Source organism: Oncorhynchus mykiss, chromosome 13, assembly GCF_013265735.2.
Source record: "Oncorhynchus mykiss isolate Arlee chromosome 13, USDA_OmykA_1.1, whole genome shotgun sequence".
Classification (NCBI taxonomy): Eukaryota; Metazoa; Chordata; class Actinopteri; order Salmoniformes; family Salmonidae; genus Oncorhynchus; species Oncorhynchus mykiss.
Window position 1 is genome coordinate 1840281 of NC_048577.1, and position 13703 is coordinate 1853983.

General features: G+C 41.3%; 1 protein-coding gene across 1 annotated transcript; it reads left to right on the forward strand.

Moving 5' to 3' along the window:
• Positions 1 to 1710: 1710 nt before the first annotated feature.
• On the forward strand, positions 1711 to 12694 carry LOC110487167 (zinc finger protein 239). The gene is made up of 2 exons (XM_036942281.1): positions 1711 to 1988; positions 11099 to 12694. Exons 1-2 carry the CDS (start codon positions 1835 to 1837, stop codon positions 12058 to 12060), a joined length of 1116 nt encoding a protein of 371 aa, XP_036798176.1. The 5' UTR covers positions 1711 to 1834; the 3' UTR covers positions 12061 to 12694.
• Positions 12695 to 13703: the final 1009 nt, after the last annotated feature.

A 13703-nucleotide genomic window follows, 5' to 3' on the forward strand; every position in this document is an offset into this window, starting at 1 on the left:
TATTTTGTTTTGATCATGAACTTTGATATATTGCATCCTTAGATGTTCAGTATATGATTTGGATATTTTAAAATGAAAATAACTAAGTCGATGAATAGAATGTGCATTTATTCATGTCAACCTTGGAACCTCTTTAATTTAGTCAATGTGTTTCATTCCAATTGGCTCATTCATCCTCCTCCTCTCCCCTGTAACTATTCCCCAGGTCGTTGCTGCAAATGAGAACGTGTTTCTCAGTCAACTTACCCGGTAAAATAACGGATAAAAAAATTGAGTTCATTTGTGTTTCTAGTCTAGTAGCTAAACGATTCCTCATTTTGTCTGTCATAGTTGAAGTGTACCTATGATGAAAATTACAGGCCTCTCTCATCTTTTTAAATGGGAGAACTTGGTGGCTGACTAAATACTTTTTTGCCCCACTGTACCATCAGTCCCAGGAGACGTATTATTTCTAAGGTGTTCAATAGCATAAATTATCTCTTCAACTATAATAGAGTCATCACACTGTTTCCTTGTCAGCCCACCAATTGATTTCACATCCCCCAGAGTCAAAAAAAAAAAAAAAATAGTTGTGGAAATCTCACAGTACTTAGAACTATATAAATTCCTGTAGAAGTTGGAACTAAAGTTAGAGACTAATTTGGGATCGTCTGTGATGAGACCATTAATATTTAATTGTTGAATTGTATAATTTTTTAAGAGTGGTCTTTTTCTAACCTGAAAAAAACAAGATGAATTTTGTTCATCCTCCTCCAGCCACTTCTTCCTAGATCTGACAAAGGCTCCCTCTGCTTTCAGTTTATACATATCATCCAACTTGTGTTGTAGCTCAAACAGAACAGATGTGTCCTCCTCTGACAGACTTTCAACAGACTTTTGAACGAGACAGCTGATCTTTGTAATTATACTTTCTTCTTCAACTCTCCTCGTCTTGGCAAGAATATTCCCATATATTCTTAAATATTTTCCAACCTCATATTTAAAAGGCTGCTAGGACATGAACACAGTAGCACAGAATAGATCCATATGACGTTGAGAAATAGTGCATTGTGGGAAGTTTAGAAGATACCCTGGAAATATGTTAGTAAATAGGTAATAACGCAAAAACATAACTGTTTTTTCTTAATAGGTAACCAGATCGTGACCACAACTAAGTTACTAAGTCTTTAACCACACAGTGTTGTTACATTGGTGAGTAAAAACTCATGCTTCCTACCCTTTAACATTTTGTCTGAAAATAAAATATACATTTTACTCGACTGCGTTACCCACTCCAGTCAGCAGATGGCGGTCTGAGACTTTAAGGCAATGCTGCTGGTGTGACGTATAATCTAGTGGACGGAACGCTTCTTTCAACAGCAACAACAGTTAGTCAGACACCTCGGTAGCTTGCTAGACAAAATAGACGAACCAATAGAGACGCTTTCGTGTATATTAGCCGCTGTATGTCGTCTAGCGTTAGTTAGTTATCCGATTTAATTTCATATTTACGGTGTTGTTGTTCTTGGTCAGCTAGCGGGCTGGTTAAGTTAGCATTAGCCTAAGCTAGCTAACATCCCCGACCATGAGTTCACTAAACTACTCTCCTCCTGCTAAAGAAGAGGAGGTCTCCTGGACGGAGAAAGAAGCTCTCGTCAAAGAGGAGGATGAAGAGGAGAAGGCTGTTACAATACAAAAACAAGTAGAGGGTGAGACTGTTACAGTGAAAGAAGAAGAGAAAGACGTTTCAGTGAAAGAAGAGGAAGACGCGTTCAGAGTGAAAGAGGAGGAGGATGTTACAGTAAAAGAAGAGGAGGAGGATGCAGTTTTTGGAGTGAAAGAGGAAGAGGAGGAGATGACTGTCACATATAAAATGGAGGAGGAAGAAGAAGAGGAGGAAACTGGATATCTGGGCCCGGTTTCCCAAAGGCAACTTAAAGCGTCCAATGGTTCCAACGGTGAACTTAACCGTAAGATGGTTTTGAGAAACCGTTCCCTGATTAACACTAGTAAGTACTGTATTAAAAACAGAGGCACAAACTCTGCAATTGTTGAACTGATGTGTGGTGTTAAAGGGGAAATCTGCAATTTAAATGATTAATTTATAGCCATTGATTCTTGAAGAATATAACACATGCCTCATGAGCTTAGTTCAACTGTTGTACCCCATCAGAACCCAAATAAGCTTTTTTTACTCCAATGTTTAGAAACAATGTAAATCAACACTGTATCGCCTCAACATGGTTAAAACTATAATGTTGATATCATGGATGGTCAGTCCTTGCATCCATAGGTCTGTCTATGAATTTGAGAGTAGTTACATTTCTCCAGCCCCATCCATCATCTTATTACCAAAACAGTGGTGGAATGATAGCTTTGTTATTGTTTAAACTGCAGATTAGTTGATTGATTGTGTAGCTTTTTTAATGGGACAACCTAGTACATGGGTGTCAAACTCTGGCCCGTGGGCCAAATTTGGCCCGCGGGGTAATTATATTTGGCCCGCGAGACAATACCAAATTACTACTAGAGCTGGCCCGCCGGTATTATACAGCGCATTCACCACTAATACTACGAATCCCATAATGCTCTGCTGTTTTCGCGCGCCAATCAGGACAGGACCCAGAAACGCTCTCTCCTCTGTGACAGTAGTCATAGCAACATAGACGCTACAACTGTCAGCGAGCTAACCCTTCCCAAAAATGGCGAAAAGAAAGGCAGAAAACAGGAGCTTTCTGGACAAGTGGGAGGCAGAATATCTGTTTACATATGTAAAAGACAAACCTGTTTGTCTTGTTTGTGGAGTCAACGTGGCTGTAAGTAAGGAGTACAACATTAGACGACACTATGAAACGAAACACCATGACAAATACAAGGACCTGGACATGACTCAAAGGAGCCAGAAAGTAGAGGAGATTAAAAGAAGTTTGGTTTCACAACAGAATATGTTTATAAAAGCCACATCACAAAGCGAGGCTGCTGTAAAGGCTAGTTATATAGTGGCAGCAGAGATCGCAAAATCAGCCCGGCCCTTTAATGAGGGAGAGTTCATGAAAAAGTGCATGATGAAGGTTTGTGACCTCGTATGCCCAGAGAAAAAACAAGCATTTTCAAACGTGAGCCTGAGCAGGAACACAGTAGCTGATCGCACATGTGATCTTGCCACCAATCTGTATGACCAGCTGATGGAAAAGGGAAAAGATTTTGTTGCGTTCTCCCTCGCTGTGGATGAGGGCTGCGACGCATCTGATACTGCTCAGCTGTCAGTCTTCATCCGTGGAGTGGACTCAAATCTGTGTGTTACGGAGGAGCTATTAGGATTCAAATCAATGCATGGCACAACCACAGGAAATGAAATATTTGAGGAGGTTTCCAAATGTGTAACTGAAATAAAGCTGCCGTGGGATAAACTCGTTGGATTAACGACAGATGGTGCGCCAGCGATGTGCGGTAAAAAGAGTGGACTTGTGGGCATGGTTCGGGAGAAGATGCGGGAAGAGAACTGTGCAGGTGAGCTAACTGTTTACCACTGCATCATACATCAGGAAGCACTGTGTGCCAAAGCCCTAAAGATGGAACATGTTATGACCACAGTAACACAGGTAGTTAACTTTATAAGAGCCAAAGGTCTAAATCACCGCCAGTTTAAATCTTTTCTGGAGGAGTGTGGTTCGGAATACGCAGACGTGCCGTATCACACAGAGGTGAGATGGCTAAGCAGAGGAAAAGTACTGAACAGATGTTTCGAGCTGCGTGAGGAAATATGTCAATTCCTGGAAACCAAAGGGAAGGATACAGCAGAGCTCCGGGAGCAAAAGTTCCTGTGTGAGCTGGCCTTTCTCTGTGACATCTCGAGCCATCTCGATGCGCTGAACCTGCAGCTTCAGGGGCGGGGGCGCATCATCACAGACATGTACGCTGCAGTGAGGGCCTTCAAAACTAAACTGTGCCTGTGGGAGAATCAGATGCTGCAAGGAAACCCTTGCCATTTTCCCTGCTGCCAATCCATAAAAGCGCAGATCTCTACCGCCGTGTTCCCATGCGCACAGTTTGCTGAAAAACTCAGTGTTCTCGCCGCTGAGTTTAGCCGGCGATTTGCCGACTTCGATGCCCAGAAATGCAAGTTTGAACTGCTTAGTAATCCCTTCGCAGTTGATGTGGAAAATGCACCAACCAACATCCAAATGGAGCTGATTGAACTCCAGTGCAACGACACGCTGAAGTCAAAGTATGATGCTGTGGGCGCCGCACAGTTTCCACGGTTCATCCCTGACACAATGCCTCAGCTCCGCACCCAAGCTGCTCAGATGCTCTCCATGTTCGGCAGCACTTATCTATGCGAGCAACTTTTCTCCTCGATGAAGATGACCAAAACAACTCACAGGAGACGTCTGACTGATGAACATCTTCGCTCGATACTGAGGATTTCTTCAGCTCAGAGCTTGAGCCCAGACATTGATGAACTAGCATCCAAGAAGAGATGCCAGGTATCTGGCTTGGGCACATCAGATTAGACCAGTGTGCAATAATTAACGTTTTCTTTATGCACTTTTTCTTGCTACAAGGCATGGGCTTGAATGGTTGATTGATTTATTATCATTTTATTTGTAAAATTATTAGCCAGTGGAAAAAGTGTATTTTGGTATTTAAATCAGAAGGCTGCAAATAGAAAAGAGGCATACAATTTTTATTTAAATTTTATTTATTTAATAAATGAATGCCATTGATGTTTTTTCATTTGAAATTCGATTTTGCATGTCTCCACTATTAAATTATATATTGTATGGTAATAAGCGATGCTTGTTCCATATTCAATGTTAAAGCAAAACTTGTTTGGGTCCATATTAAAAGGTTAATTTGTTCAATGTTGGCCCGTGACTTTGTTCAGGTTTTACATTTTGGCCCACTGGGTATTTGAGTTTGACACCCCTGACCTAGGATATAAACAGCAACAAAATGCCAGCCATGAGTCACTGGACCCAGGTTCCTAGGATATATAGTATATTCTAGAATTCATCCATGAGGTCATAATGATAGTTTAACCAGGTTTCTAGGATATATATGTAACGGATGTGAAACGGTTAGCTAAATCAAATCAAATCAAATTTTATTTGTCACATACACATGGTTAGCAGATGTTAATGCGAGTGTAGCGAAATGCTTGTGCTTCTAGTTCCGACAATGCAGTAATAACCAACAAGTAATCTAACTAACAATTCCAAAACTACTGTCTTGTACACAGTGTGAGGGGATAAAGAATATGTACATAAGGATATATGAATGAGTGATGGTACAGAGCAGCATAGGCAGATACAGTAGATTGTATCGAGTACAGTATATACATATGAGATGAGTATGTAAACAAAGTGGCATAGTTAAAGTGGCTAGTGATACATGTATTACATAAGGATACAGTCGATGATATAGAGTACAGTATATACATATGAGATGAGTATGTAAACAAAGTGGCATAGTTAAAGTGGCTAGTGATACATGTATTACATAAGGATACAGTCGATGATATAGAGTACAGTATATACGTATGCCTATGAGATGAATAATGTAGGGTAAGTAACATTATATAAGGTAGCATTGTTTAAAGTGGCTAGTGATATATTTACATCATTTCCCATCAATTCCCATTATTAAAGTGGCTGGAGTTGAGTCAGTGTCAGTGTTAGTGGTGGCTGTTTAACAGTCTGATGGCCTTGAGATAGAAGCTGTTTTTCAGTCTCTCGGTCCCAGCTTTGATGCACCTGTACTGACCTCGCCTTCTGGATGATAGCGGGGTGAACAGGCAGTGGCTCGGGTGGTTGATGTCCTTGATGATCTTTATGGCCTTCCTGTGACATCGGGTGGTGTAGGTGTCCTGGAGGGCAGGTAGTTTGCCCCCGGTGATGCGTTGTGCAGACCTCACTACCCTCTGGAGAGCCTTACGGTTGAGGGCGGAGCAGTTGCCGTACCAGGCGGTGATACAGCCCGCCAGGATGCTCTCGATTGTGCATCTGTAGAAGTTTGTGAGTGCTTTTGGTGACAAGCCAAATTTCTTCAGCCTCCTGAGGTTGAAGAGGCGCTGCTGCGCCTTCTTCACAATGCTGTCTGTGTGAGTGGACCAATTCAGTTTGTCTGTGATGTGTATGCCGAGGAACTTAAAACTTGCTACCCTCTCCACTACTGTTCCATCGATGTGGATAGGGGGGTGTTCCCTCTGCTGTTTCCTGAAGTCCACAATCAAGCTAGTTAGCGATGGTGCGCGCTAAATAGCGGTTAAATCGGTGACGTCACTTGCTCTGAGACCTTGAAGTAGTGGTTCCCCTTGCTCTGCACAGGCCGCTGCTTTTGTGGAGCGATGGGTAACGATGCTTCGTGGGTGACTGTTGTTGATGTGTGCAAAGGGTTCGCGCCCGGGTATGGGCGAGGGGACGGGCTAAAGTTATACTGTTACATATAGTATATTCTAGAATTAATCCGTGAGGTCATAATGATCGTTTAACCAGGTTTCTAGAATATATAGTATATTCTAGAATTCATTCATGAGGTCATAATGAGAGTTTTAACCTACTTTTGAAGCTATACAGTGTTTGTTTACAAACATTGGCGTCATACAGGCGTATATATTGGTTTCTGATGGGGTGAGACAGTTGAAACATGAGTCGTTTATAAGCTCTATTCTTCAGGAATCAATGGTGATATATTATATGGGTCTCTCTATAGCTACCAGTGTAGATTTCCTGTGGAGGTCAAATTGTTAGAACTGTTGATAAGTCATTGTATAATATTCAGCCAATTGTTTTAGGGTTGACCGTAGTCTACTGGTCGATTGTTCTGTCGATGGGCTGTTTTGTTGACCGTGATTTATTTTTGTAGAGGAGTCGCAAATACTCTATATATTCAACATTTTGTGGACACACCTTCAAATTAGTGGGTTCAGCTATTTCAGCCACATCCGTTGCTGACTGGTGTATAAAATTGAGAACACAGCCATGCAATTTCCATAGACAAACACTGGTAGTAGAATGGCCTTACTGAAGAGCTCTTACTTTAAATGTAGCACCATCATGGGATGCAACCTTTCCATAGACAAACACTGGTAGTAGAATGGCCTTACTGAAGAGCTCTTCCTTTAAATGTAGCACCATCATGGGATGCAACCTTTCCAACAAGTCAATTTGTAAAATTTCTGCCCTGTTTGAGCTGCCTCAGGTCAACTGTAAGTGCTATTATTGTGAAGTGGAAACCTCTAGGAGCAACAACGGCTCAGCCGCGAAGTGGTAGGCCACACAAGCTCCCAGAACGGGACCTCCGAGTGCTCAAGCGCATTCCAAACTGCCTGTGGAAGCAACATCAGCACAATAACTTTGTCGGGAGCTTCATGAGATGGGTTTTCATGGTCGAGCAGTCACACACACACAAGCCTAAGATCACCATGCGCAATGCCATACGTCGGCTTGGTGTAAAGCTCGCCGCCATTGGACTCTGGAGCAGTGGAAACGCGAGTCCTCTGGAGTGATGAATCCCACTCTGGAGTGATGAATCCCATCTGGCAGATGCCCGGACAACACTACCTGTCTGAATGCACAGTGCAACTGTAAAGTTTGGTGGAAGAGGAATAATGATCTGGGGCTGTTTTTTCATGGTTCGGGCACCTTAGTTCCAACGAAGGGAAATTTTAACACTACATCATACAATGACATTCTAGAATATTCTGTGCTTCCAACAGTTTGGGGAACAGTTTGGCTCTTTCCTGTTGCAGCACGACAATGCCCCTGTGCCTAAAGCGAAGTCCAAACAGATATGGTTTGACGAGATCGATGTGGAAGAACTTGACTTGCCTGCACAGAGCCCTGACCTTAACCCCATCGAACACCTTAGGGATACATTGGTTTTAGCTTAATTGTCTAAGACAATTGAGGAGAGAGCAAACCGCAACTTAATTAGGACTATAATAAGCCTAACTGTTGAAAATGCCTGGCAGTATAAATCAGGACCAGTCAATAGTTTGGACGCACCTACTCATTCAAGGCTTTTTCTTTATTTGTACTATTTTCTACATTGTAGAATAACAGTGAAGTCATCAAAACTATAAAATAACACATATGGAATCATGTAGTAACCAAAAAAGTGTTAAACAAACCAAAATGTATTTTACATTTCAGATTCTTCAAATAGCCACCCTTTGCCTTGATGACAGCTTTGCACACTCTTGGCATTCTCTCTACCAGCTTCATGAGGTAGTCACCTGGAATGCATTTCAATTAACTTCTCTGGGATATGCACCTCGATAACAGCCAGTGAAATTGCAGGGCGCCAAATTCAAAACAACAGAAATCCCATAATTAAAATTCCTCAAACATACAAGTGTTTTACACCATTTTAGAGATAAACTTCTTGTTAATCCAACCACAGTGTCCGATTTCAAAAAGGCTTTACCGCGAAAGCATACATTGTGATTGTCTGAGGACGCTAACCTTTGATCTTCATCAGATGGCACTCATAGGACTTCATGTTACGCAATACATGTATGTTTTGTTCAATAAAGTATATATTTATATCCAAAAATCTCAGTTTACATTGGCGCGTTATGTTCAGTAATGTTTTGCCTCCAAATCGTCCGGTGATTTTGCAGAGAGCCACATCAATTTACAGAAATTCTCATCATAAACGCTGATGAAAGAGACAAGTGTTATACATAGAATTAAAGATACACTTCTCCTTAATGCCACCACTGTGTCAGATTTTTTAAAAAGCTTTACGGCAAAAGCACACCATGCGATTTTCTATCGCTCAGCCTCCAAAACAAGCCATACAGATACCCGCCATGTTGTGGAGTCAACAAAATTTAGAAATAGCATTATAAATATTGACTTACCTTTGATGATCTTCATCGGAATGCACTCCCAGGAATCCCAGTTCCACAATAAATGTTTGTTTTGTTCAATAAAGTCCATACTTATGTCCAAATACCTCCTTTTTGTTCTCGCGTTTAGTTCACTATTCCAAATGCACTAGCCGCGGGCACTAAGTCCAGACGAAAATTCTAAAAAGTTCCATTACCGTTCATAGAAACATGTCAAACAATGTATATAATCAATCTTTAGGATGTTTTTATCATAAATCTTCAATAATATTCCAACTGGACAATTCCTTTGTCTTTAGAAATGAAAAGGAACTGAGCTTGCGAGACTTAGCTCAAGGCTTTCTGCCAGACACCTGGTTGAAACAGCTCTTATTCGCTCCCCCTTCGCAGCAGAGGCCTGAAACAACATTCTAAAGACTATTGACATCTAGTGGAAGGTGTAGGAAGTGCAATATGACCCCATTTACACTGTATATTGGATAGGCAATCACTTGAAAAACTACAAACCTCAGATTTCCCACTTCCTGGTTTTCTCAGGTTTTCTCCTGCCATATGAGTTCTGTTATACTCACAGACATCATTCAAACAGTTTTAGAAATGCAGAGTGTTTTCTTTCCAAATCTACCATATCCTACCTTCTGGGCCTGAGTAGCAGGCAGTTTACTCTGGGTACACTTTTCATCCAGACGTGATAAATACTGCCCCCTATCCCAAATAAGTTTTAACAGGTGTTCCTTGTTAAGTTCATTTGTGGAATTTCTTTCCTCCTTAATGTGTTTAAGCCAATCACTTGTGTTGTGAAAAGGTAGGGGTGGTATACAGAAGATAGCCCTATTTTGTAAAAGACCAAGTCCATATTATGGCAGGAACAGCTCAAATAAGCAAAGAGAAATGACAGTCCGTCATTAATTTAAGACATGAAGGTCAGTCAATCTGGAAAATGTCAAAACTTTGAAGGTTTCTTCGTGTGCCGCAAAAACCATCAAGCGCTATGATGAAACTGGCTCTCATGAGGACCGCCACAGGAAAGGAAGACCCAGAGTTACCTCTGCTGCAGAGGATAAGTTCATTAGAGTTACCAGCCTCAAATTGCAGACCAAATAAATGCTTCACAGTTCAAGTAACAGACTCATCTCAACATCAACTGTTCAGAGGAGATTGTGTGAAATCAGGCCTTAGTGGTCGAATTGCTGCAAAGAAACCACTACTAAATAACACCAATAACAAGAAGAAGATACTTACTTGGCCCAAGAAACACAAGCAATGGACATTAGACAGATGGAAATCTGTCCTTTGGTCTGATGAGTTCAAATTTCAGATTGTTGGTTCCAACCGCGGTGTCTTTGTGAGATGCAGAGTAGGTGAATGGATGATCTCCGCATGTGTAGTTCCCACTGTGAAGCATGGAGGAGGAGGTGTGATGGAGTGCGGGTGCTTTGCTGTTGACACTGCTGGTGATTTATTTAGAATTCAAGGCACACTTAACAGCATGGCTACCACAGCAATGCACCATCCCATCTGGCTTGCGCTTAGTGGGACTATCATTTGTTTTTCAAAAGGACAATGACCCAAAAAACACCTCCAGGCTGTGTAATGGCTATTTGATCAGGAAGGAGAGTGATGGAGTGCTGCGTTAGATGACCTGGCCTCCCTAACCACCCGACCTCAAAGCAATTGAGATGGTTTGGGATGAGTTGGACCGCGGAGTGAAGGAAAAGCAGCCAACAAGTGTTCAAAATACCTATTTTTGATGCGGCAGTTGTGAGCTTGAATGCTAACACTCATTGACAGGCTGGTAGCAAAGCTAACCAAAGAGCATTTTACTTAAACATGATATTAAGCAGGACATTCAAATGAGCCTGTGAAATGCGCTCATAGGCAACCTGTAAATGGAGGCTATTTTTTGCTGTCGGCCTGTGGGAACTCCCCAGAGTTTTCCCCCCATGGTGGTGAATTAGTGAATAGACACCAGAGCTTAATGTGAGTTTCCTTCAGTAGCAATCCTGATCTTGCTCTGATAACGTGTGGTAATATTCGGAATACGTTATGAAAAACAAAGATCTTCGCTCATCATTTCTGCCCACACAGATATACTACAACGAGATAACAGATATACTGCAACTAGATAACAGGTATACTGCAACTAGAACTAGATAACAGGTATACTGCAACTACATGGGCATCACCTTTTAGCTCAAATAAACAGTGGATTTCTGCTGTTGTGGGCCTTTAACCATCTGTCTAACTTTGTTGTTCACACAGGAGAGATACGGGACTATCGTGGATCCTCTGGAGAGCCTCAACAACATCATGAAGCTGACGAGGCAGAGGAGAGTCCCCCCAGATCAGAACACCTCAAGAAACACAAGCGGAAACCCACAAGGAAGAAATCTCACCACTGCTCTGACTGTGGGAAGAGATTCACCTCTTCAACAGACCTTAAAAGACATCAGAGAATACACACAGGAGAGAAACCTTATAGCTGTGATTGGTGTGGGAAGAGTTTTACTACATCTAGCCAGCTGACTATACACCAGAGAATACACACAGGAGAGAAACCTTACCACTGCTCTGACTGTGGAACAAGTTTTGTTTCTTCCCAATATTTAAAATCACACAAGAGAACACACACAATTGCGAAACCTTACCACTGCTCTGACTGTGGAAAGTGTTTCGTTTCGTCACAATATTTAAAATCACACCAGAAAACACACACAGGTGAGAAGCCTTATAGCTGTGATCAATGTGGGAAGAGTTTTAGTCACTCAAGCAACCTGATGGTACATTTGAGAGCGCACACTGGAGAGAAACCTTATAGCTGTGATCAATGCGGCAAGAGTTTTACTTCATCTAGTCAGCTGACTATACACAAGAGAACACACACAGGAGATAAACCTTACCACTGCTCTGACTGTGGAAAGAGTTTTGTTTCGTCCCAATATTTAAAATCACACCAGAAAACACACAAAGGAGAGAAGCCTTATAGCTGTGATCAATGTGGGAGGAGTTTTACTCACTCAAGCAACATGATATCACACCAGAGAACACACACAGGAGCGAAACCTTGTGGCTGTAATCAATGTGGGAAGAGGTTTACTCAGCCAAACATCCTGATAGCCCACCAGAGAACTCACACAGGAGAGAAACCTTATAGCTGTGATCAATGTGGCAAGAATTACGCTGGTAAAAGATCTCTGATAAAACATCAGAAAGTACATACATGAAGGAGTTGTTCCATGATATCAATGAAATGATGTCACAATGTAGAATGTTTTAACATTGTAGTAGGAGTGTTCTAATGATGTCACAATGTAGAATGCTTTAACATTGTAGTAGGAGTGTTCTAATGATGTCACAATGTAGAATGCTTTAACATTGTAGTAGGAGTATTCTAATGATGTCATAATGTAGAACCCTAAATGTTTGTCCCCTGTTCTGTTGATTTCAGCATGATATGGATATTAGCCTCATTGGGAAAAGTACAGGCTCTGAATTGAAAGAGTACTATTTATGTGATTAACATAAACACAAATAAAGTGTAGCATTTTACTTCCCGCGTTGGCGACCTACTTGAATCAAACTGCAACACTTTAAATGTAGCGAGCTGTTTTCTACAAATTTACCTCTAAATAGTGATGTACACATTATTCCCAGATTCCATGTGGTGTTTGAGCTGTTTTAACAGGACGTAAACCTCATCTCCCCCCTCTTGCGCAATTGATTTCAACGTGATATTGATGAGTTATCACAAATAAGTGTTGTGTTCCTTTGTTTAGTGACCCCTAAATTTAAATGCATCCCTCCAAAATGTAGCTGACTGTCTTCTGCAGGTTGTCCTCTAACCAGTGAGGTAAAATATATCTCTCATTTCCATGTTTTTTTTTAGTTGTTAGTTTCAACATCACGTACAACCTGATTTCCCCCCTAATCGATGTCAGTGATTTATTGCCACTTGTCAAAACAACATTGTTTCTGGTGCTTGTGCAGTTTACAAGGAGCTTGTTTAAGTAATATTTTAATAATTTAATAATATTTTAATAATAATAGTTTTAAAAAAAGTAATAGTGATGTGAATATTGTGGCAGATGTTTGTGTTTATGGGACATTTTATGTTTAGGCTTTCAATATATCACAAACCATTTCTGCATATTGGTTATTGATTTGGACAAGTTAAAATTGTTTTGACATTGGGGCTATCCCACCTATCAAAATGTTGTTGAAAAGACGTTGAAAAGAAGACTATGTCCGACGTCCAATCTACGTTCGGTTTTGGTTGAAAGTTGAACAAACTGTTTCCAGGTTTCAATGACATCAAAACAACTCAATTCCAACGTACTTGCAGCCTATACATATGGATGCAGTATAATTTTAAAAACTTGGACCACCTTATGATTTTTTTTTTAAAACAATCATCCAATATTTACACACAGGATTTCTTTACAACATTCAAGTGCTAGTTGTCTTTATTACACTACTGAAGAAGCATGACTCAAATCACCTCATATTTCAAACATTCAGCCTGACAAAATATACATGTTTTATTATTCCATGCCTCACCATTCAGTTCATTATCTCCAATACATAAGGTCTCCTTCCCGTATCCAAATCAGATGGTTGGCGTTCCGAAGGTCCAACTTCGAGAACACAGTCGCCCCCTGGAGAGGCTCGAAAGCCGAGGAGTGGTAGCGGTTAAGGCCCTGGTAGTCGATATACGGGAGACTTGTGTCCTTCTCCACAAAGAAGAACCCTGCGCCCAGAGAGTCCTCAATCTACCCGTTGTCTTGGTTTCCGGACCAGACAGGGAATGAAGCCGCCCCCGAGGCGGTGTAGTACCAGGCAGGAGGTCAGAGGTCAGGGCAGAGTCATA

Coding starts and splice junctions, on each gene's coding strand:
- LOC110487167 (XM_036942281.1), top strand. CDS start 1,835: ATGACTGTCACATATAAAATGGAGGAGGAAGAAGAAGAGGAGGAAACT. Junction 1,989..11,098: donor CCGTTCCCTGATTAACACTA/GTAAGTACTGTA, acceptor TTGTTCACACAG/GAGAGATACGGGACTATCGT.